The sequence below is a fragment of the Lynx rufus genome, unplaced genomic scaffold (assembly GCF_022079265.1).
Source record: "Lynx rufus isolate CCGP_SWC_20201006 ecotype Redwood Valley unplaced genomic scaffold, mLynRuf1.p SCAF_3, whole genome shotgun sequence".
Lineage (NCBI taxonomy): Eukaryota > Metazoa > Chordata > Mammalia > Carnivora > Felidae > Lynx > Lynx rufus.
The window spans coordinates 37,068,648-37,093,052 of record NW_025814845.1 but is presented as its reverse complement, the minus strand read 5'-3'; the positions used below and the strand labels follow the sequence as shown (position 1 = coordinate 37,093,052).

General features: G+C 38.5%; 1 protein-coding gene across 1 annotated transcript in view; it reads left to right on the top strand.

Moving 5' to 3' along the window:
- The window catches only part of CORIN (corin, serine peptidase), a 256,772-nt gene that overhangs the window by 207,390 nt on the left and 24,977 nt on the right, over positions 1 to 24,405 (top strand). Inside the window, exons 16-19 of the mRNA XM_047090824.1 lie at positions 251 to 380; positions 20,959 to 21,075; positions 23,391 to 23,440; positions 23,589 to 23,763. Coding sequence (XP_046946780.1) covers positions 251 to 380; positions 20,959 to 21,075; positions 23,391 to 23,440; positions 23,589 to 23,763 — 472 coding nt within the window. The remainder of the gene's footprint in view (positions 1 to 250; positions 381 to 20,958; positions 21,076 to 23,390; positions 23,441 to 23,588; positions 23,764 to 24,405) is intronic.

Here is a 24,405-nt window from a genome sequence, read left to right as displayed (position 1 = left end):
AAGAACTGCCCATGTCTTTCACTAGAGCCTGTGGTTCCTGGAGGGCAGAGAACATTTCTAATTCACTTTTTGCAGTCTTCCACAACACTGAGAGCAGTGCTAAGCACAGGGCAAGCACTCATCAAGTGGTTCTTAATTAAAACAATGAAACACAAACGCAAGCAAAGCGAAAGCATGTTAAGTTAGCCTTTGGTTTCCTGAGCAGAAATGTTTCTAATTAGGGTTTTCCCTTTCTTTTTTTTCTCTGCAGTGACCCTCTCTAAAAATGTGAGCTCCTCCTCATTCCTGACGGCTCACAGATCTGCCAAAGAACACCACGTGTGTGCGGATGGCTGGCAGGAGACGTTGAGTCAGCTAGCCTGCAAGCAGATGGGTTTAGGGTAAGGTCAGTAGTTTGTAGCACTGATGAGTTTCTCAGAAGGCTTCGTGGAATTGGCAATAACATCTTCCTTATGAATGCAGTGAATTAGTGCTCTCACATAGAGCCCTCCAGGGCATGGGAAATGAATCAGGTGAGAGAACCATATTTAATGACAGGCACCTGCTCTGAAGAGGCTGCGGTGAAAAGCCACTCTGACGAAGCCTCTCGCTACATGTAAATGCAGTAATTGTATTTTAACAACTTCTGAAAGGAAACACTTTGTTTGCAAAAGCATTAAGACGGTTTCCTCCAAGCAACCTGGATGGGGAAATATTGAGGTTTTTCTCCCAAGAGGTTACTGAAAATTTCTTTTTAAGCAACACACATTTTTTAATAAGTTGAGAAATAGAACTTAAAGTTGACGGCATTTCAGTTTACCCTCAGTAGTAATTAGGAAACGTAAATCAGGAAATAGTTCGCCATTTTGGCTCCTTAGTAGAATGAAAAGACACTAACTCTGGCTTTGATACAAATAGACTGAAACCTATACTTTGAAAGTTGGATACTTGCTATTTTGTGGGGTTTTCTTTTTCAGTTCTGTTGGGGATGGAAAGCAATAACTGAGGGTCTTAGATGTATATGTGAGGATATGTATTCACATATATATTTTTTTTACCCCTGCTGTATGTGAGATTTGGGGGGAAATGTGTAAATGATGGAAATAAAAGACAAACAAATTTTAAAATTCTAGAATAAAAAATTAAGTAAATGTCATTTCCCAGGATTCCACTGAACAAACTTGAAACAATTTTTCAATAATGAGCTATGGATTATGGGATAGAAACTAGCAGCGCATTTTTGTTATCTCAGTTTGAAGAGTGACATAAATCCCAGTATCTTCAGCCTATTTTCGCCATGTAAAGTCTTACATCTTTGGAAAGTTGAGTAACTGATGCTAATATGTAAGAAAGAACTTTCAACTTTGCCAGAGCAGAAAAATTATATCCATCAAGATCCATTAAATTATACTTCATTTTCACAACATCCTTACGGATATCTAAATGAAATGGTATGTGACTGTGATCAGAGATAAATGAAAAGCCTTTTGAATGAGCTTTATTTTCCTCTCACCAAAACATAGGTTATTTCTTAATATGAAAACTGGATTAACATAATGATCGATAACTCTGTTGAGAGTTCTGAGGAAAAGTCGCAACCACAAAGATTTTGCCAGCCGAAAAATTCTTCTGACAGGCCACCCTGCTCTATTATAAACAGAAGGGATCTTGTTTTAAATATTCTCTTTGATATCTCTTCTAATTTTTTTGTATATTGGATTTTCATTTTTTATTTTGGTGAGATACATATAACATAACTCACCATCTTAACCATTTTAAAGGGTAAATTCAGTGGCATTTAGTGTATTCACAACGCTATGCAACCATCTCCATTATCTGGCTTCTTTCACTTAGCATAGTGTTTTTATACAACTATGGACCAGCATTTCATTGCTGTTTATGGCTGAAAAAATACTACATTGCATGGATACACCACATTTTTAAATCTGTTCATCCAATGAGGCACATTTTGGTGATTGCCATCTTTGGCTATTTTATGCATATTGGATTTTTTTTTTAATTTCTTCATTTCCTTAAAATAGTGGGAAAATGTTATTTCAATATATTAGATATTTAAAATGGAAAAAGACATTTAGATTTTTTTTAAACATACCTTTATTTCACAGAAAAGCTAGGAAAGTCAGAGAGCAGCGTGGCTGGAAAACCGTAAGCATTATTTGAGTGAGTGAATGGGTAAGTAGTGATAAGTCTTTGAAGGAAATGAGTAGGAAGGGTAACCTTAGTATTTTTGTACTTTCTGATTGCCGTCAAGAGAACTCTTCAGTTTTCTTGGGTAGATCGTGAATTGACAGAAATCTGGAGAGCCAGGCTGGGGCAGGAATGAAGATAATGGGCAAGAAGAGGCCATTGATTCCTACAGTAGGAATGGGCTACTTAGGAATCTGCTCTGTTCCCACTGTCTCTGGAGAGCCGCAGCTGTACTGTGAATTCACAGTTCTGCCACTGATGCCTCAAACTCTAAGTGAGCCTGCATCTGAGTCATTTCCTCTAGATTCAAAGTCCCTACAGAAAGGTCTGTCTGGCCATGATTAGTCATTGACCTACACTCCAGCTGCCAAAGGAAGGGAAAACATTATAGCTGTCCTCTTTAAGCTTCTGGAGTGGAGTAGGTCTGTCTTTATACCTTCAAACATGCTTTACACCCAGAAACTTGAAGCTTAAAGCACAACCCCAATTGGTTCTATTCAGTATGTCTTTCCTATTGGGTTTTTGTTTTGTTTTGTTTTGTTTTGTTGTTGTTGTTGTTTTGAGAATCTGCTTATGGGCCTTGAACTAGAGTAGGCATTATGTGGAGGATGCAGGGGTGAAAATATCATCAAAGAGCTTACCATGTAGTGGGGAAGACACATAAGGAAACAACCTAGAACATAAAGTTGTTGGAAAAACTTCCAGACTCTTTGTCATCTGAGAATGGTTCATGTACAGCATAGCACCTGGCATACCTATTAGAAGTATATAAGAAAAATATTCAACTCTATCATTGTCTTGATATTATAATATACATTTATTAAGTCATTCATTTAGTCATTCAGTAAACATTTATAGAGAATAGCGTTGTAGTGTAGTGTCCCAAACTAATATACTTTAACTCCAAATGCAGGGAGGGTACAGGTTGGAGTTAGTTTATCAAACTGTAAGTCTAGACCAAATTACATGTTTTGCGGGGCTTCTATTGAAATACTTTCATGATAGAGGCAGTTGATTAAAAAACCTACACTTGGAGTTTTTCAGATGCAAATTACACCTTCCATGTCTAACAGCACAAATGCTCAGCTCTCAACTAAGTGCTTGCCCAAATGAGAAGAATGAGAGTTCTTTGCTGAATCTGTACAACTTTTTACGCCCATCTGCAGATATCTTGAGTTCACCCCAGCCTGGAAGTATGATGACTATTTGATTAGACAAGGATATAAATCAGCCCCTAATTCTCATGACAGTATATTGACTTTGCTACCTACATGCCCAGTATTAGAAACATATGGACATTTATTTAATCAACAATACAAATCAGAATTTAGACTGCCCTCTAATACTTGCCAAATGTTCAGTTCAGACATCTGGTATTTGAGAAAGTTGGTCTAAGAGAATGTGATTCTCGGTGTCCCTTGGCTTCATAAACTTTATATAAAACCAGATCATCTGGAAATAGGCTATTCTACTTTGACAAAAATTCCTATATGGGATTGGTTGAAGTTTGATTTTGTGTCCTAATGTTTTAGAGTTGGTCAATAGAAGCACCAGGCTTCCAAAGAATATTTCTTTATTTTGGGCTAAACCACAAAGATAGCCTCAATTGTATTACCTGAGAGTCGCTGATATAAGGATTTATATCGAAATTTTTCCCGGAAGTGTACTTCCAGGGAAAATCTTCTAACTTCAGATTCCATTTGTCACATAAGGATGGTTTCCTTATTGATTGACTTCCATGAGACTCGTGAAGCTCAAAGACAAGACTAAATCCTGTGTAGTAGTAGATTCAGCCCAGGCTGCTGGTCCTGTACAAGGAAACCATGGAAAAGAAGCTTGAATCCTTATGGTCTTTTTAAAAAATATACAATATAATTCATATACCATAAAATTCACGCTTTAAAAGTGTACAATTCAGTCGTTTTTAATATATTCACAATATTGTGCAGTCATCACCACTGATTCCTAAACATTTCATCACTTGGAAAAGAAACCCCATGCCTCTAACAGTCACTCCCCGTTTCTCCTCCCTAAACCCCTGACAAACACGACTTTCTGCTTCTAGAGACTTGCCCATTGTGCACGTTTCATAAAAACAGAATCATCTAATATATGCCTTTTTTTGTCTGGTCTCTTTCACTTGGCATAATGTTTTCAAGGTTTATCTATGTTTTATAATATGTATCAGTGCTTCATTCCTATCTATGGCTGAATAATATTCCATTGTGTAGATATATCCACACTTTGATTATCCATTCATCAATTGATGGATATTTGGGTTGTTTCCATTTTTTTGGCTCTTATGAAAATGTTGCTAAGAACATTGATGTACAAGTTTTGTGTGAATGTATGTTTTCAGTTTTTCCTGGGTGTAGACTCAGGACTAAAATTGCTAGGTCAGATTTTTAATTTTTTGAAGAACTGCCAAACTGCCTTCCAAAAGGGCTGCACCACATTATACTTTTCCCAGCACTGCATGAGGGTTCCAATTTCTCCATATCCGTGTCAATACTTGTTATTATTTACTTTTTATTGTAGCCATTTTCTGACTAAAAGGTATCACTCTGGTTGTTATTGAGAATATGCCATAGGAAGGCAAGAGTAGAAGCAGGAAGACTAGTTAGGAGGCCACTGAAGTCATCCAAGTAAGACATTTGGGTGGCTCAGATCAGAATGGTAGCAGAGAACATGGCGATAAATGATTTAATCCTGGATATATTTTAAAAAGTGGAGCCAACAGGACTCCCTGACAGATTGGATATTGATTGGAGATTGAGAAGAGTCACTAATGACTGAAAGGTTTTTTTTTGACTCAAGCAACTGTAAAGATAGTATTGTAGTAAACTGAGATGGGGAAGACTGTAGATGGAGCAGGTCTGGGGAGAAAGATCAGTTCTGTGATCTTGTGAAATTTGGGATGTCTATTAGACAGCCAAATGGACTCTAGTCTGGAGTTTAAAGTTGCTTTTTTAAAATTTTTTAAAAATTTGCATCCAAATTAGTTAGCATATAGTGCAACAATGATTTCAAGAGTAGATTCCTTAGTGCCCTTTACCCATTTAGCCCATCCCCCCTCCCACAACTCCTCCAGTGACCCTCAGTTTGTTCTCCATATTTAAGAGTCTCTTATGTTTTGTCCCCCTCCTTGTTTTTATACTATTTTTGTTTCCCTTCCCTCATGTTCATCTGTTTTGTCTCTTAAAGTCCTCATATGAGTGAAGTCATATGATATTTGTCTTTCTCTGACTAATTTCGCTTAACACAATACCCTCCAGTTCCATCCACGTGGTTGCAAATGGCAAGATTTCATTCTTTTTTTTTAAAAAATTTTTTTTTCAACGTTTATTTATTTTTGGGACAGAGAGAGACAGAGCATGAACGGGGGAGGGGCAGAGAGAGAGGGAGACACAGAATCAGAAACAGGCTCCAGGCTCCGAGCCATCAGCCCAGAGCCTGACGCGGGGCTCGAACTCACGGACCGCGAGATCGTGACCTGGCTGAAGTCGGATGCTTAACCGACTGCGCCACCCAGGCGCCCCAAGATTTCATTCTTTTTGATTGCTGAGTAATACTCCATTGTGTATATATATATATATATATATATATATATACACACACACACATATATATATATACACCACATCTTCTTTACCCATTTATCCATTGATGGACATTGGGGTTCTTTCCATACTTTGGCTATTGTTGATAGTGCTGCTATAAACGTTGGGGTGCATATGTCCCTTCGAAACCCCACACCTGTATCCCTTGAATAAATACCTAGTAGTGCAATTGCTGGGTTGTAGGGTAGTTCTATTTTATGTTTTTGAGGAACCATCATACTATTTTCCAGAGTGGCTGCACCAGCTTGCATTCTCACCAACAATGCAAAAGAGATCCTCTTTCTCCACATCCTTGCCAACATCTGTTGTTGCCTGAATTGTTAATGTTAGCCATTCTGACAGGTGTAAGGTGGTATCTCATTGTGGTTTTGATTTATATTTCCCTGATGATGAGTGATGTTGAGCATTTTTTCATGTGTCGGTTGGCCACCTGGATGTCTTCTCTGGAGAAGTGTCTATTCATGTCTTTTGCCCATTTCTTCACTGGATTATTTGTATTTTGGGGGTTGAATCTGATAAGTTCTTTATAGATTTTGGATACTAACCCGTTATCTGATATGTCGTTTGCAAATATCTTCTCCCGTTCTGTCAGTTGCCTTTTAGTTTTGCTGATTGTTTTCTTCGCTGTGCAGAAGCTTTTTATTTTGATGAGGTCCCAGTAGTTCATTTTTGCTTTTGTTTCCCTTGCCCCCGGAGACATGTTGAGTAAGAAGTTGCTGTGGCCAATATCAAAGAAGTTTTGCCTGCTTTCTCCTCTAGGATTTTCATGGCTTCCTGTCTTACACTCAGGTCTTTCATCCGTTTTGAGTTTATTTTTGTGTATGGTGTAAGAAAGTGGTCCAGGTTAATTTTTCTGCATGTTGCTGTCCAGTTTTCCCAGTACCACTTGCTGAAGAGACTGTCTTTATTCCATTGGATATTCTTCCCTGCTTTGTCAAAGATTAGATTAATCTTTGTCAAAGATTAGGTTTGTGGGTCCATTTCTGGGTTCTCTATTCTGTTCCATTGATCTGAGTGTCTGTTCTTGTGCCAGTACCATACTGTCTTGATGATTACAGCTTTCTAGTATAGCTTGAAGTCCGGGATTGTGATGCCTCCTGCTTTGGTTTTCTTTTTCAAGATTGCTTTGGCTATTCAGGGTCTTTTCTGGGTCCATACAAATTTTAGGATTATTTGTTCTAACTCTGTGCAGAATGCTGGTGTTACTTTGATAGGGATTGCATTGAATATGTAGATTGTTTTGGGTAGTATCGACATTTTAACAATATTTAAGTTTTACTTACAATATTCTTCCTATTCAGGAGCATGGAATCTTTTTTTCCTTTTTTTGTGTGTGTCTTCTTCAATTTCTTTCATATGCTTTCTATAGTTTTCAGTGTATAGAGTTTTTACCTCTTTGGTTAGATTTATTCCTGGGTATTTTATGGTTTTTGGTGCAATTGTAAATGGGATCGATTCCTTGATTTCTCTTTCTGTTGCTTCATTGTTGGTGAATAGGAATGCAATGGATTTCTGTGCATTGATTTTATATCCTATAACTGTGATGAATTCATGAACCAGTTCTAGCAGTTTTTTGGTGGAATCTTTTGGGTTTTCCGTGTAGAATATCACGTCATCTGCGAAGAGTGACAATTTGACCTCCTCCCGGCCGATTTGAATGCCTTTTATTTCTTTGTGTTGTCTGATTGCAGAGGCTAAGACTTCCAATAGTATGTTGAATAACAGTGGCGAGAATGGACATCCCTGTCTTGTTCCTGACCTTACGGGGAAAGCTCTCAGTTTTTCCCCATTGAGGATGATATTAGTGTTGGGTCGTTCATATATGGCTTTTATGATCTTGAGGTATGCTCCTTCTACCCCCACTTTCTTGAGGGTTTTTATCAAGAAACGATGCTGTATTTTGTCAAATGCTTTCTCTGCATCTGTTGGAGGATCATATGGTTCTTGTACTTTCTTTTATTGATGTGATAAACCATGTTAATTGTTTTGTGGATATTGAACCAGCCCTGCATCCCAGGTATAAATCCCACTTGGGGTCTCTGTCTGGTTTTGGAATCAAGGTAATGCTGGCTTCATGGAAAGAGTTTAGAAGTTTTCCTTCCATTTCTATCTTTTGGAACAGAATAGGTGTTAACTCTTCCTTAAATGTTTGGTAGAATTCCCCTGGAAAGCCATCTGAAGTTTTTGTTTGTTTGTTTGTTTGTTTCTTTGTTTTTAAGTTTTACTTACTTTTGAGAGTGAGAGAGAGAATGCAGACTGGGGAGGGGCAGAGAGAGAGAGAGAGAGGGAGACAGAGGATCCAAAGCAGGTTCTGTGCTGACAGCACAGAGTCCAATATGGAGCTCTAACTCATGAACCATGAGATCATGATCTCAGCTGAAGTTTAATGCTTACCTGACTGAGCCATCCAGGTGCCCCTCAAGTCTGGAGTTTATTAGAGATGTTTGAACTAGAGCTATATATTTGAAAGTCACCTGGATACAGACAGTATAAATTTATGGGACTGGTGACATAATCAAGAGAGTGAATTTATGTATTTATTTTTTAATTTTTCTTAATGCATATTTATTTTTGATATAGAGAGAGATAGAGCGTGAGTGGGGGAGGGGCAGAGAGAGAGAAGGAGACACAGAATCTGAAGCAGGTTCCAGGCTCTGAGCTGTCAGCACAGAGCCTGATGCAGGCCTCAAAGTCACAAATAGCGAGATCATGACCTGACCTGAAGTCTGATGCTTACCTGACTGAGCCACCCTGATGCCCTAAGAGCGAGTTTAGATAGAGAAGATAAGACCAAGAGCTGAGCCCTAACATTAAGAGGGTGGGAGAAGAGAAGTAGTAAAGCCAAAGGAGATGAGAGAGGACAACCCAGGGGTAGGAGGATGTGATATCCTGGAAACCAAGGGAAGAAAGTGTATCAAGGCAGAAGCAACGGTCAGTTGTGTTAAAAGTTGCTGAGAAGTCAAGTAAAATGAGGGCTGAAAACTGACTTTTGGTTTCAGCAATGTGCATGTCATTGGCATGAGTAGTTTTAGTGGAGTGAGTGGGGCAAAAACATAAGATAGTGAAAGGAGAGAAATAAAAGATAGTATAGAACTTTTTGGAGGGGGCCACCTGGGTGTCTCAGCCGGTTGAGCGTCCGGCTTCGGCTCAGGTCATGATCTCATGGTTTGTGAGTTCGAGCCCCGCGTCGGGCTCTGTGCTGATAGCTCAGAGCCTGGAGCCTGCTTCAGATTCTGTGTCCCCTCTCTCTCTGCCCCTCCCCCACTCATGCTCTGTCTCTCTCTGTCTCAGAAATAAATAAACATTAAAAAAAATTTTTTAAAAAAAGAACTTTTTGGAGGGATTTTGTTGTAAAGAGGAGCATAGAAATGTGAGTAGTGGTTGGTGGGGGAAGTAGGATTAGGAAATGTTTGGTGCCTCCATTTCCTGGGAAGCACTCAGTATCCCATGGATAAATTATTAATAGGGACCTACCTGCCATTGTAGGAACATCATGTTCAATTGCTATTGAATGTTTGTGTTCCTCCAAATTCATATGTTAATTCCTAATGTCAAGTGTAATGGTATTAGGAGTGGGGCCTTTGGGAAGTGTTTGGGTCATGAGAGTGGAGCCCACATGAATGGAATTAGTGTCCTTGTAAAAGAAACCCCAGAGAGCTCTTTCACCCCTTCCACCGTGTGATGACCCAGCAAGAAGATGGCCATCTTATTATAAACAAGGAAGCGGGTATTTACCAGACACCAAATCTGCCAAGACCTTGGTCTTGGATTTCTCAACTTCCAGAACTGTGGGAAATAAATTTCTGTTGTTTACAAGCCACCCAGGCTATGGTAATTTGTTATAGAAGACTGAATAGATTAAGGTAGAAATAAATAATTTCTCTGGAAAAATCTTTCATTTCACATATATTTTTTTTTAACCAAAAAAGTTTGGACTATTTTCCCCAATTAGTGGACTCACCATAAACTATTTCATCTTTCTTTAACTTTGTATCCCTTTATACGCTCCTTCTCTTTCAAGACTGGCTTGTCCTTTATCCGTGTTCCACGGGCACATTCTTTCCTGCTTCTGTGTCTTTGTCCATAAATGTCCATACATTTCCTCTCCAAATTCTGAGGGCCTCACTCAAGCCCCATGACATCTGTGAAGACTTTCTCATCTGCATGTCCTTTTTTTCTCTCTATACTTTCTGTGGTACGTAAGAATTGGTATTACACAATTTCCCTCTTAATTCTACAATGCCATACCATTTTACTTTTATTTTTTTATTCTTTATCTTATTTCCCAGAAAGGTTATACAAAATAGTAATGGCTAATTTTCATTGTGTGCCAGGCTGCTCTGAGTCCTTGATACATATTAACCCAATTTATCCACACTATAATCTTGCAGTAGACATAGCATTATTATTTCTACTTTACGTATGAGGAAACTGAGGCTTAGATCAAGGAACTTTGCTAGGTCACAGAAAAATATGGTGCTGGGATGCAAGTCCAAGCAAAGGCAAAGGGCCTCGTGGGGAGTAGATCCCCTGTACATCCAGTTAATCAATAAACGTGACCCGATTGATGTGGCCAACCAGCTTCTTAAACATAAATCCCTTTTAGTATTGCTCCCTTCAAGATTTTTGGTGCAAGTCTTAGTACCATACCACCTAATGATCTTATCACTGTGGCATTTTTTTTAAAAGTCGATTTATTTATTTTGAGAGAGAGAGCGAGCAAGTGTGAGCAGGGGAGGAGCAGAGAGAGAGAATCCCAAGCAGACTCTATGCTGTCAGCGTGGAGCCTGACACAGGGCTGGATCTCACAAACCTGAGCCAAAATCAAGAATCGGCCACTTAACTGATTGAGCCACCTAGACACCCCCAATGTGGGATTTTTAAGTAGATAGTAGTGAGGAGGTGCAGCAGTGGAGAAAATTCATCATGCATGCAGGACAACAATACAAGTGTTTCTCGGTTTTCAAAAAGCCACTTATAGTAATAAGTAGACGGTAGGCATATTCTGAGTAGAAGTTAGCTGAAGCACATCCATAAAAAGTTGTTTTCTTTCACACAGCAGCTTCACGGTTTTTCTGGCAGGCACGTAGCTTGGGCACAGGGAATTCAATCCTACACATTTCCAAGAAGCTGGTTAAGTGACTGCCTGGGTGAGAAGAAAATCAGATAGTCCAGAGTGCGAGTGTATCGTTCCCTGGAACGTGTTATTCTGGAGTGAGGATGAGGAATAATTTCGCAAAGAAGTGCTGTATCCTAAAGGAAGTTAAAGTGTTTTTTTTAAGTTCTTCCATGAGACTACTGGGTATGAGGCTTTAATAAACAAAGCAAGGGAAGTCTATCAGTTGTCCTGAAAGCATTGCTGTATGATCACCAACAGCAGGCTCTACCAAGAATTTAGATATTTGTTAGAAAACTGAATCTCGGGGTGCCTGGGTGGCTCAGTCGGTTGAGCGGCTGACTTCGGCTCAGGTCATGATCTCCCGGTCCGTGAGTTCGAGCCCCGCGTCGGGCTCTGTGCTGACAGCTCAGAGCCTGGAGCCTGTTTCAGATTCTGTGTCTCCCTCTCTCTCTCTCTCTGACCCTCCCCCATTCATGCTCTGTCTCTCTCTGTCTCAAAAATAAATAAACGTTAAAAAAAAAAATCTAGCAAACTGAATCTCAAACTGTGTTGGTAGAGTTAATGAATATTTTATGAACTTAAAAGGAAACTTCTCAGTGGTGTAGAGAAATTCGCCGTTATTAATTAGAATGGAACTACGTGGGATTCTGAATTAATCAGATTGTTTTTTACTCTCTTACATTCCATTTTGTGGTGAAAAGTTTATCAGTGGAAAATGGACTCATATCCTGATTTTTAAAACCAACAGATGGTTCTCCAGAATTAAGTACTGTCAAGACTCAGCTTTTAGCCAAAAATACCAGGGCTGATGTGAGCCAGAAGATTCTAGAATGGAAAAAATGCATCTCCATAATGTCTCTGGGGGACTTGGATTCCCCAGTCATCATAATGAATATAGCATTGCCATTGGACATAAATATGAGTGAGTTCTGGGAAGTTAAGAACGTGATTTAAGATAATCCATCAATAATTGACCAAAGAGGCCTGTATTCTTTCTGTTAGAAGTCCTTATCTGGCAGCTTACTCATTTTGGAACTTTTACCAGAAGACTCCTGGTGATGACTAACTTAAGATCTGTTACCTTTTTCATAGTGTCTTTCAAATTTACTGCAGTTTGACCGGCTTTTACCTCCAAGACAAGACTGACAGTCAGCAATGACATTATCTGCATGGCAAACCCACTAGTCTTTTCTTATTATTTATATAGTTTGGGCTCAAAATCCAATTCTTACTCTGGCTGTAAGACACTGGCCCCTCCCTCCCTCTTTTCTAGCATTCTCCGCGTGTCCATGAACTTTAGACACAATGACCTTATTACTGATGTTCAAACTGCAAACCCATTTCCACCTCAGGGGCTTTTGCCCTCATTGTTCTTCCTGCTTGGAATGCTGATCTGTAGACCTTTACGTGATCACCTCCCTCTCATCATTCATGTCGTCTTAGCTCGTACATCAAACACTTAGAAAGGCCTTCCTTAGCAACCCTAGTTGAAGCAGCTTTCACCCACACCAAGTCATTCTCTGCTTATTTTTCTTTCTTCAAAGCACAGTATTAGAAATTATTGTTAACATGTTTGTTATTTGTTTCTCTAAAATAATAGCCCCTTGAGGAAGGGACTGCGTCTAAATACAACACCCTTGTGTTGTCTCCATTCGCATTACACCTTATTAACCCCATAGTCATCAGGTTTAGCCTTTGTCCATCTGACTGCATCATTTGTTCAATTCTGCCAGGATAATGTTCCTCCTGAGATCCAGTTCACCTTACAACATTATCAGCTTGAACACTTACGGAGTAACCCAGTATTTCATTTATGAACATAAGTCAAATCTAATTTCTACCCAAGTTTTTATCGTTCCTACCTCTTCTCAACAGTAACAAAGGAACATATAGAATCTTGACTCTGAGGCATAATCATCTTTTAAGTAAAAAATTTCAATTAAAATCACTTGTAGCAGACATTTATTAAGTTGCTTCCCTGTATCCCTTCCTTTTGGGGACTTGCTTCACTCCTCATTCTATCCTTGGGATCCAAATGGGAGCTGCCATTTTGTACATGAACCACTCTTCTTGGCCTCAGTGACTGGTTGAGGGGGAGGGACCTAACCCAAGCTGAACCAATCAAAGGACTTCACTTGTAGGTCACAGTGATTGGATTTGGGATACTTAAAGTTCTTCAACGAGATTTGTTTTTGGCTGAGCTAGAAGAAGAGACTTCTTTCCTTTTTGTTCACAAAGATGAATGAATTTGAGTTTAGAAGAGCAGGCAGCCTGTCCTCTGGTCTGTGGAAAGTCACATGGAGACAATAAAGCCACCCTCACATCACCTCCTGCTTCTTCTCACAGAAGAGGGTAGATGAGAGGTAGAGGGTCCTGAGGGCTCTTGGTTCTCTGGCACCCGCTTTTCTGAAGACCATCCACATCTCCTTAGAAATTGATTACATTTCTAGGTTTTCATACTCAGATATTCCAGTGGTATTTTAGGGGCTAAAATCCTGAGGTTTTTTTTTTTGTTTGTTTGTTTATGTAAAACTAGTAACTGAATATATACATGAAAAAAAATATGTACATATATACTTAATATATATGTATATATATACATATACATATATATAAGTGTACACTTATACACACATGTATATATGTATATATAATAAATATGTATATATAAAATAAATATGTATATATAATAAACATATAAAAACCTCAGTGTATGTGTATGTGTGTATATATATACACATATATATACATATACATATATGTATATACACACATACACATATATGTATACATATATACATATACATATATATACATATACACATATATGTATACATATACATATATACATATACATATGTATACATATACATATACATATATACATATACATATATGTATATACACATATACACATATATGTATACATATACATATATGTATATACACATATACACATATATGTATACATATACATATATGTATATACACATATATATATACTGAAATCCCTAAAGTTTGAATTATTTTATCTTATATCCAGAGACATAGTCTGTCTTAAGTGAATAAAGGGGTATTTTCTATACTTCTATAGTTTTCAAGAGGAGGAAGAAACAGGCACTTGACAAAGCAAGACTTCTGTTAGAAAAATTAATTCTACTCTGGCTCACAGTCTTTCTGAATTAGTGGAACAAAAAAATGGCGTATTGTAGTTGAAATCGGTAATCTCTGCTTTTATATTGATCAACTGAAAAGTGAAGACAAAGAGGAAACACTTTCTTTGAAACTAAACTCAAGCCACTCTCAATAAAATGTTGAATCTGTTTCTTAAAAAGAGTTTAAAAAATTTTCCAAAGGTTTTCTGCAAGTTATCAAAAAAGCCATGGAATTTTCTGCACATAAAATAGACCAAAGGACCGAAGGAAAGAGTTGGACAGTGTAGATTCTTTCTTTTTAAATAATTTATTTTTTTAATGTTTATTTATATTTGAGAGAGAAAAAGAGAGAGTGCATGAGCCAGAGAGGGGCAGAGAGAAATGGGCACAAAATCTGAAGGAGGCTCCAAGCTGTCAGCACAGAGCCTGACACAGGACTCAAACTCACAAGCTGTGAGATCATGACCTGAGCCAAAGTTGGACGCTTAACCAACTGAGCCATGCAAGTGCCCTGGGCTAGTGTGCATTCTAAAAGAGGCAGACACTTTTGCTCAAAAGTATACTTACCACTTGACCCCATGTACTCCGTTTGCTTCATAAGATTGAATTTTAAAAACGATCAAATGACATTTTAATTAAAAATTTTTATGATTGGTTGATTGTTTCACTTTTAATGACATGTTTATTTTCAACAATACTTTTTAAAATTAATTTAATTTAACTTAATTTTTTTTAACTTAGAGAGTGCACACACATGCAAGAGCAAGGAAGGGGCAGAGAAAGAGAATCTGAGCCACCCAGGCATTCGATATTAATTTTATTTTCTAACTTATGTTAAAATAATGTATAGTTAATAGTTATATTTTATAAACTTATATTTTACTTCATGTTATAATTTTAGATAAATATGGATTAAAAACCTAGTTTTATTGATGTTTAAATTTTATGAAATATCAATACTGTGATTTAATTTAAATTCATAACATCCTCCTCTCTGCTTGGGGATAGTTTTTGTCACTTGGACCTATAGCTCATTGCCTCATACAGTTCTTATACTCTACCTCTGAGACAGACCAATGAATAAAATTATATGCCTTCAGTTAGGATTTCAACAAAAATATTTTTAGAAATACTAAGTTTACTGGAAAAATTAACTCAGACTTTATGCTGTCCTTTAAACATTACTACCAGGGGGAAGTTTTCCTGTATAAAGCATAAGCTGAGCTAACTTACCAGACAAATGACTCTATAGTGATACTCATTCCTGCTTTGTTTTAAACCTATTATGCCTTCTTGTCAGAATTTCCAGGTCATCTTTCCATTTGACAAAATAATTTAACTAATTTTTTAATAACATGTCTAGTCTATAGAAACCAAACAGAGATAATAATGTGACAGTGTTCACGAAAATATTTCTGAATTCAGAGAGCTAAATGTTTAGTGGAGACGTTCCAAGTTCTGAACAGGATATTTAGAAGAGCAAATAACGTATTTTGTCTACTACACTAGACATTTATATTTCAAGACCAACTGTTAGTATTGAAGGTGAAAGCTCAGATTATTTTTCCCCAGCAGTAGCCACAAGAGAACAGACTTTGCCCTGCTACTGAAATGTGTAACCTTTCTAGGTAATTCCTCCCCTGTTCTCTTGCTGCCGAAAGTGAAGAAGCCCTTGGTTTCTGGGAATTTGTGCTGACCTTCATTGTTTAAGTAAGCAACCCCAACATAAGGATAACACAAGCATTGAATGCCTTATTACTGAACACTGGGTGTCTTCAGTGTGGGAGGACAGGTCCGACTATCTAGAGATCTGGTTGCTCACCTAAGCCTTGAAATGCATCCATGTGTCATTCCTTTCAGAATGTCAAGATGTTTTAGAATTCTGGAGAAGTTCTATCTTCTCATTTTGGGGGCAGAGGAAGAATTATACATTTTTAAATATATATGTATGTCTTATGGCCACACAATTCAAGAAGCAAATTTGGAAATCCTTTTGCTTTTCTGTGCAGTACTGCCCCTCGACCCAGAGCAGAGGGCCCTGGCCCTGGGCTCCATGATTTAGAGCAGTGGTTCTCCACCAGGCTTAACTTTGCCCCTCAAGCGGCATTTGGAAACGTCTGTAAGACCCTTTTAATTGTCAGTCCAGGGGTGGCTACTAGCAACTCGTGGGTAGAAGCCAGGGATGACACTAAACATCCTAAAGAGCACCAGACGACTCCGCACAGTGAGTAATTATCTGGTCTAAAATGTCAACAGTGCCGAGGATAAGAAACCCTGATTTAGAGTGAACACTCTGGCCTTCCTCCCCAGCCATGCCTCACCCCATGGGGCAAGGAATCTGTCTTGCCCACCTGGAGCCTGGTCTGCTATCTGAAGCAATGTCTTCAAAGTGTGGTCCCAGACCAGCGGCGGCCGCATCACCTGCGATCTTGTTAGAAGGGTAGCCTTTGCGGCCCCATCTCAGACTCACTGAATCAGGGAATCTAGGAGTGGGGCCAGCAAGCTTTGTTGTAACGGGTCCTCCAGGTGATGATGAATGCCAAGGTTTGAAACCGCTGTTCCAAAGAGGCCAAAATCCTATATTCCGAGCCTAAAAGATACGTTGGTCAAGATGGCAAGATAGAAACAGGTGAACATAGGGGAAGGGAAGGAAAAGTAAAATAAGGTAAAAAACAGAGAGGGAGGCAAACCATAAGAAACTCTTGAATATAGAGAACAAACCGAGGGTTGCTGGAGGGGAGGAGAGTGAGGCTAAATGGGGGATGGGCATTATGGAGGGCACTTGTGATGAGCACTGGGTGTTATATGTAAACGACGACTCATTAAATTCTATTCCTGAAACTAATACTACACTATATGTTCACTAACTTGAATTTAAATAAAATCTTGGGGGGGAAAAAAGGGAAGATAGAAGACATGTTCTTTAACAACTTGTGAATTTGATTTATAACATCTAAATATGTAGACATATCTTATGTGGGCCTCCATTTGTACCCTTACTCACAACTGTTTGGCCCCCACGAATGTTTGGGATGGGTCTGTATCTGTGTCTCAGTTTTCTCAGACTGTCAGGCTGTCAAATGAGGGCACTGGATTAGATTGTCCCTTATTTTCTTTCTCTGTATATGATTTCATGGCTGCTATAGAAACATTCAGGGTTGATTATATTCCCTGAACACACTTTCTTAGGATACAGTGACTTTGATGCCTAATTACTAGTAAAATGGGTTTTGCTCTTTCGCTGTCTACCCAACAGACTTTCTTTAATTTGGTAAAATATGGAAAAAGGTAAGTCAAAATCACTACCGACTGTCAAACCAAATTTGAGCAGCTAAGTTCCAGATACCTTTTAATAGCATGATTTACACTATGTGCATAGTTATAAAAGTTAAAAAGTCCTTACACATATATTCTTGATGAGTATGTAAATTGCCATTAGTGTTTGAAGGGAAAATCCATACTGTGAGTCAAAGATTTCCATTTTGATTTGATACTTTTATATCTAGGAAATTATTTTTATTTTGGGAAACTGTGCATGTAGGCAAAGGTGAACAGTTAAAAGGGTTAACTGCTGTTTTTTGTTGTAAAAAAAATTGGAAACAGCCTACCTGTGGGTTAATAGTGGTCTGGGTAAGTAAATGTATGTACATCCATATAATAGTAAAACTCTGCAGCTGTAAAAAGAACACAGCATGTGTTGTTAATGAAGAGGGACCATGTGGTGTTCGAAGTGTTAGGAGTGGTCCTCTGGCATCATACCACCGGGATTCAAATCCCAGTTCTGCCATCTAATCACTGTGTGACCTTGGGCAAGGTACCTACTCTCTTTTTACCTGAATTTTTTCATCTCCGAAAAAGGGAATAATGATGTCTACTTTCCAACATTGTTCAGAGGATTAAAGAAGATAAAGTAGTGCAGTTGACAAACGTTAACTATTTTTACGGAAAGCCTTCCAAGATAAATCACTAAATAAAAATATCATCAGTACAACACAGAACAAGGTGTGTAGATTAAAAAAAAAATACAACAGAAAACAAGGTGTATGGACTAAAAAAATCTGTGTATATATACATGAATTACAGCTAAAGCTTGGCAAGGATACTCTCAGATGCTATTTATGGAGGTTGTTTCTATACATCTGGAATGGGAAGAATATTTTTTCACTGTATAATTTGTATTATTTTTTCCAGGTATAAGTATTTTTTAATTTTAAAAATTATCTAAAGAAAAAATTTTAAAAACTGAAATCACACAGATGCTCAGATTCTGTATGATGGCAGAAATACAACCATATGGATTTCCTGATATTTTTTTAATGAGCCATAGAATGGCATTTCTGGGGCTGAAAGATTTGTTTTTTGTGTATGAAAAGCATTCTAGTATTTAAGAATTTCATGGGAAACTAATTTTTGTAATGACATTCCCCTCTTCTTGATGATGAATTTCTTATATTTTCCACTTGATGTAAGTGAGAGATTCAGACTAAATTGCCTTTCTTGTTGGAGATTAATGAATGAAATGCAGAAACATCCCATGTGCCTTGCTCTGTGGAGACCTTTTTTCAGGGTAACTGAAGTTGCCTTGCAGATTGAAAGACTGAAGCTTCCTTTGCAATGATTTTTCTATCCACCATCAGTGCAAATCCTATGCTGAATAGACTTCCCTGTGCAAATCCCTTTTGCCTTATAAATACCTGCCTAAAGAATGACTTAAACAACAAATTTAATCTGATGCTTATCTTCCTTTGTCTTTTGGCCAGTAAAATGCCTGGAGTTAGGAGGCTCCCAAGTTGTTCTACCACAGAACATAATTCTCAGGATGCAGGTATCAGGAGAAATACTGTCAGTGGTATTTGTGACCTCTGTCTGACATTGAAAGTTTCCCTCTCACTATGCCTCCACATACGCAACTTCTGAGATTGACAGAAAGCCATACTCTCATTTTGGTCAAGGACAAGGAAAACCCTCATTTTGCAGTAGGTTTTGTGAACTCTTCAACGACCTCACTGTTCATTCAAGTTTCTAACTAAATTTAAATCTGGTGGAACTCTTCTTAAAGTGTGGTCAGGGTGCATGCTCTTTGCTTTAACATCCAGTGATTAGAATCCATTCATTATTAAGGGCTCTGTTTTGTTTTTTTCTTTGGCTCTTTTTCTGTCATCAGTTCTCTTTAGAGGGTTTCCCTCTTTTTAAAAGTAACAGGATTTGGGGAAGGTTTTGTTCCTTTTGTTTTCTATGATGAGATTAGTTAAATCTCATAAAGTGAAAATTTTAGAAATAATTTTTAAATAATAATCAGCTGCAATGTTCATTTCCCTTTCAATGCCACTGAACCGAACTTTGCTTCCCTTTTGTGCCCTCTACACCACCCCCTCTTTTTTTTCAAAAAGCGTCATCCATCCGTTATTGGAAAAGAAAGTCACTAAGCATGAAGACTTGATGCTGGCACAATTTCAGGATTTCCAGGTTCATTTGAACCCTCAGTGCTGTTGCCATTGTCCTCAGTTATCTTTGATGTGTTTCTTCAAACACTTCCACCAGGGAACGAATCCGTATACCTGTCACTTTCCTTGTCATCATGAGCCCCTGACATCCCCAACTTTCATCTGAGGAGCTCACCTTTTACTTGGAAAGAAAGATAGAGGCTATCCGATTTGAAGTCTCTACTCCCCTCCAACTTCAGCAAAGTATCATCTTCCTTCCAGGTTTAGAAGCAGCCCTCCTTCCTCCTGTCTAAATTCATTCCTCCACCTCATCCACCCTGGGGCTTCAGGTGATGGAACTGCAAAAGGTTTTCGGCAAATACAGATCGCCTAAAAGAGCCAATTATTTCATGAAGAATAGAATATTTTACATAAAACCTGCATACTTTTGAACCCCAATTTTCAATCTTTGGATTGAAAACCCAAGGTTTTCAATCTTGGATGTGGTGTAACCATATGTACTTGAATGATTGAATAAGACATTCACAGAAAAGGATTCATAGAAGTTGATTAAGAAGACAGGTAAAGAGGAAAATAATAGTGTTTAACTCCCATTTCTATTTTGCAGAGTTTTTCCTGACTTTTGGTGCATAAAGATTTTATAGTATGTTGAGAAAAATCATTACAGTTTTGTGCTGTCCAAATAGATATTACATAGCAATCAATTTACTTATTTACTTCTTTAGTTTTTACTGTATTTACTTCATTTTAAGGTATCGCTGCATTGCAGGATTACATTGGGCAAGAAGAGAGGAGAAAAAAATCCCAGGCAGATAAATTTTATCTTGCTTTTTTTGATCCCTGCCCGAAGTTGCTCTTGTTTTTGAGATATTGGAACTTTTATGTCATATACGTTAGAATTCGAACACCTCACAAAGTTCAAGTACATGTCAGTGGAGAGCATGATTAAAACAGCTGTGACAGTTGAGATTTTTATTGCTTTAGTATATACTTTTAGTAGCTTTCTCTTCTATTGATCACATTCCATGCCAAATTTCTAATACAACCCCCCCCCCATTCTTGAAATACTGGCTTATAATGTAATGTTTCTTTTTAGGTTTTTTTTTGTTTGTTTTTTAAATTTTTTTTAATGTTTATTTATTTCTGAGACAGAGAGAGACAGAGCATGAGTGAGGGAGGGGCAGAGAGAGAAGGAGACACAGAATCAGAAGCAGGCTCCAGGCTCTAAGCTGTCAGCACAGAGCCCGACGCGGGGCTCGAACTCACAAACCATGAGATCATGACCTGAGCCGAAGTCGGTCTCTCAACCAACTGAGCCACCCAGGCGCCCCTGTAATGTTTCTTTTTGAAAGAGAATGAGTGTTAAATAATGATATGGCCTGTCAAAGATCACTGTGCTTTGAATATTTCATTGTTATTTGTCCTTCTATTAGAGAACCATCTGTGACTAAATTGGTACAGGGACAGGAGCAAGACCAGGAGTGGCTGACATTACACTCCAACTGGGAGAGCCTCAATGGGACCACTTTGCATGAACTGCTGGTAAAAGGGTAAGACACTCTTCACAAGAGCTGTGTAGAGTGGATTATGGAGCAGGAATCTATCATCAGGGGCTTTCTCCTGTTTCTAATTTAGCATAATCCAAATGTATCACATCAATAAAGAACTTCCATAGAGTGGTGATTGGCCTTTATATTTCAACATTGTTTGGCTTTATCTCTTCTTTCTAGACACAGATTCTTTTCTCTTGCTAATTGCATTTTTATTTAATGAAGATTACAGAAACTATTATGGTGAAGGAAGAGGAACTTAGATTCTAATTTTGGAGCTTTTTCAAATCCTATCCAAAGTAAATTGTCATGTCTAATATCCTACAGATGCTACATGGAACTAGTTAGGAGGGAATTGAAATGATGAGAACTGATCAAACTTGGAGAGTCTGAGGGAAAAATTGACACAAAATAAAATTATAATCGAGTAGCCTTGAAAGTCCACTTGCTCTGGTCTTAAAAAACCTACATTGTATAGGTAGACAGAGAAACTATAAGCTAGTAAACAAAATAAATTTCAGGTATTTGGAAATACTACAAAGAAATTAAGGATAACAAGATAGAGAGTAAGTAGGAGACAGGACTTCAGGTTGTGGGAAGGCAAAAAGCAAACATGTGTTTTCTGAATTATATAACTTATTGATACAAATAATTACACATATCCCCATGCAAATTTACCAAGAAATGAAAATATAGCAGATCCTCAAAAGGGAATGTGGACGTGGCATATTTAGGGATACTTCTTTTTTTCTGAGAGGTCTAGGATTCTAAGCATGTCACGGTATTTTTTTTTTTAATTTTTTAAAGTTTATTTAGTTTTGAGAGAGACAGAGACATAGTGAGTGGGGGAGGGGCAGAGAGAGAGAGAGAGAGAGAGAGAGAGAGAGAGAATGCCAAACAGGCTCCATGCCCCCAGTACAGAGCTCGATGCGGGACTTAAACTTACGAAACTGTGAGATCATATATACTAAAGCAAAAACCGTCGAAACTGAGTCAGTAGCCTAACCGCTTAACTGACTGAGCCACCCAGGCGCCCCATTGACAGTCTCAAAGTATCTTTTGTTTTTTTAAATGTATACTGTGAATAAATGCTTCATGGTTGAAAGAAAACTTTGTGATTGAAACTTAATATGCCCTACATTGAATTCTCTTGTGCAGTCGCATTGATAGATGCTTAAACATGGCCCATGTTCTTACCTTTAAAGGTTAACCCTGGGTTTTAGAAAAGTCTTTCTTTACTGAACCCATTATTCCTGTAATTCTACTGACTGGTTCTGATCCTGCCATCTAGAGTTACATGGAATAAATTTAACCGCCTTCTTCTTGTCAGCCAATCATAGATCCACATTAAAATTTTATTTTAAGTTTACTTATTTTGAGAGAAAGAGAGAGAGAGAGTCAGACAGAGAGAGGGAAAGAGAGAATCCCTAGCAGGCTTCTCACTGCCAGCACAGAGCCTGATGTGGGGTTCGAACCCACGAAACTGTGAGATCATGACCTGAGCCGAAACCGAGTTGGATGTTCAACCAACTGAGTCACCCAGGCAGGTGCCCTAGATCCACATTTTATTATCACAAGTATCTTCATGATTCTTTTCCAGTCTAAATATTCAATTCCTTTATCTGTTCTCTAACTTTCTGAAGTAATATTTTATCTCTCCAAACTATTTGCAACTTGTTTTGAACATCCACACCCTCTCCCTAAGCATAAAAATCTGACATGCTTCTTTCTCACTAGAGATTCTAAGAAATCACCCAATTCCCTTGCCTTCCTCTCCTTACTTTGAAAATTATGGTTTGACATAAGACTCTTAAAAACGGAGAATAAACTGAGGGCTGAAAGGGGGTGGGAGGGAGGGGAAACTGGGTGATGGGCATGGAGGAGGGCACCTGTTGGGATGAGCACTGAGTGTTTTATGGAAACCAATTTGACAATAAATTTCATATTAAAAAAAAGAAAAAAAAGAAAATTATGGTCTGAGTCAATATTCTGGGCGGTGCCACCAGCCAAGATGATGTGGGAGACTTTGCTAAAAGTAGTTTCTTTTCCCACACATGTGAAAATATATTATGATGATATTAAATAAACTAAAAAAAAAAAAAAAGTAAACATCCTCCATATGCCGTCATTTCCAAGGTGGTATTTGACAATAGCCCTGCCTCAAGAATTCCTGCACCAGTACAGATAATCATTACTCAAAGAATACAACCTCTGGGAACAGTGGAACCTATGTCTTGCTTTTCGGCAGTAAAGGGTTTGAAGTGAGTGATAAATATGTGACTTAACACTATGCCATTTTATGTTTCCAAATCTAGGCAGCCTTGTCATAGCGGAAGTAAGATTTCTCTTCTGTGTACTAAACAAGGTGAGAGAATTAGTGGTGTAGCAATGGAATACGAACTTAACTGGGTTGGCTCAGGGCAAAAACAATAACTTGCACTTAACAGCAAAGATCCAAGCACGGAGCTGGGTTTGTTGGTGAATCACCCGCTGTCTTCCCTGCTCCCTGGTAGACTGTGGGCGCCGCCCTGCTGCCCGAATGAACAAGAGGATCCTTGGGGGTCGAACGAGTCGTCCTGGAAGATGGCCATGGCAGTGTTCCCTGCAGAGTGACCCCAGTGGACACATTTGTGGCTGTGTCCTCATTGCCAAGAAGTGGGTCCTGACGGTTGCCCACTGCTTTGAGGGGTAAGCTCCATCCTTCGGCTTTGCCTCAACCTGATCATTCTGTCACTCGGGCATTCTTAGTGTCTTATATAATTCTGCGAAGCCACTTCAGTGCAGAAGCCACAGTTGATTTACTTCCTTTATCTGCTTAGATTTTCCTACCCTTGATGTTGTCATCCTATGTATGTGCTGATCACTTATTGGCAATCATATTGTTTATGATTTTTCCCTAAAGAGGGGGGAAGTGGAAGAAAGAGGTTTAGAAGGTTGGCTCTCCAGCTAGCATTAGTCTCTTTTCCAGCCCCCTTAAATACGTCAACTACATCTGAAGTTCAACAGAGGGGATTTATGTTTCCTATAGTGAGGTTAGCTGGGAGGGTTTGTGAGGAGTTTGAGAAGCAGAGTTAAAGGCACCCCAATATGTGTATTAGGGTTCTCAGAGAATGAGAGAGGAGGGGTGAAATTATTTTAAGAAATTGTCTCACATGATTGTGCGGGTGCTGGTGGGTCCAAAACCTAATGGTGTAGATTGGCAGCCTAGAGTCTCAGGGAGAGGTTCAGTTTGAATGCGAAGGCAGACTGCTGGCTGAATTTCTTCTTGCTCAGGGGAGACCCGTCTTTGTTCTCTTAAAGTCTCCAGTTTATGGGATGAGGATAATCATA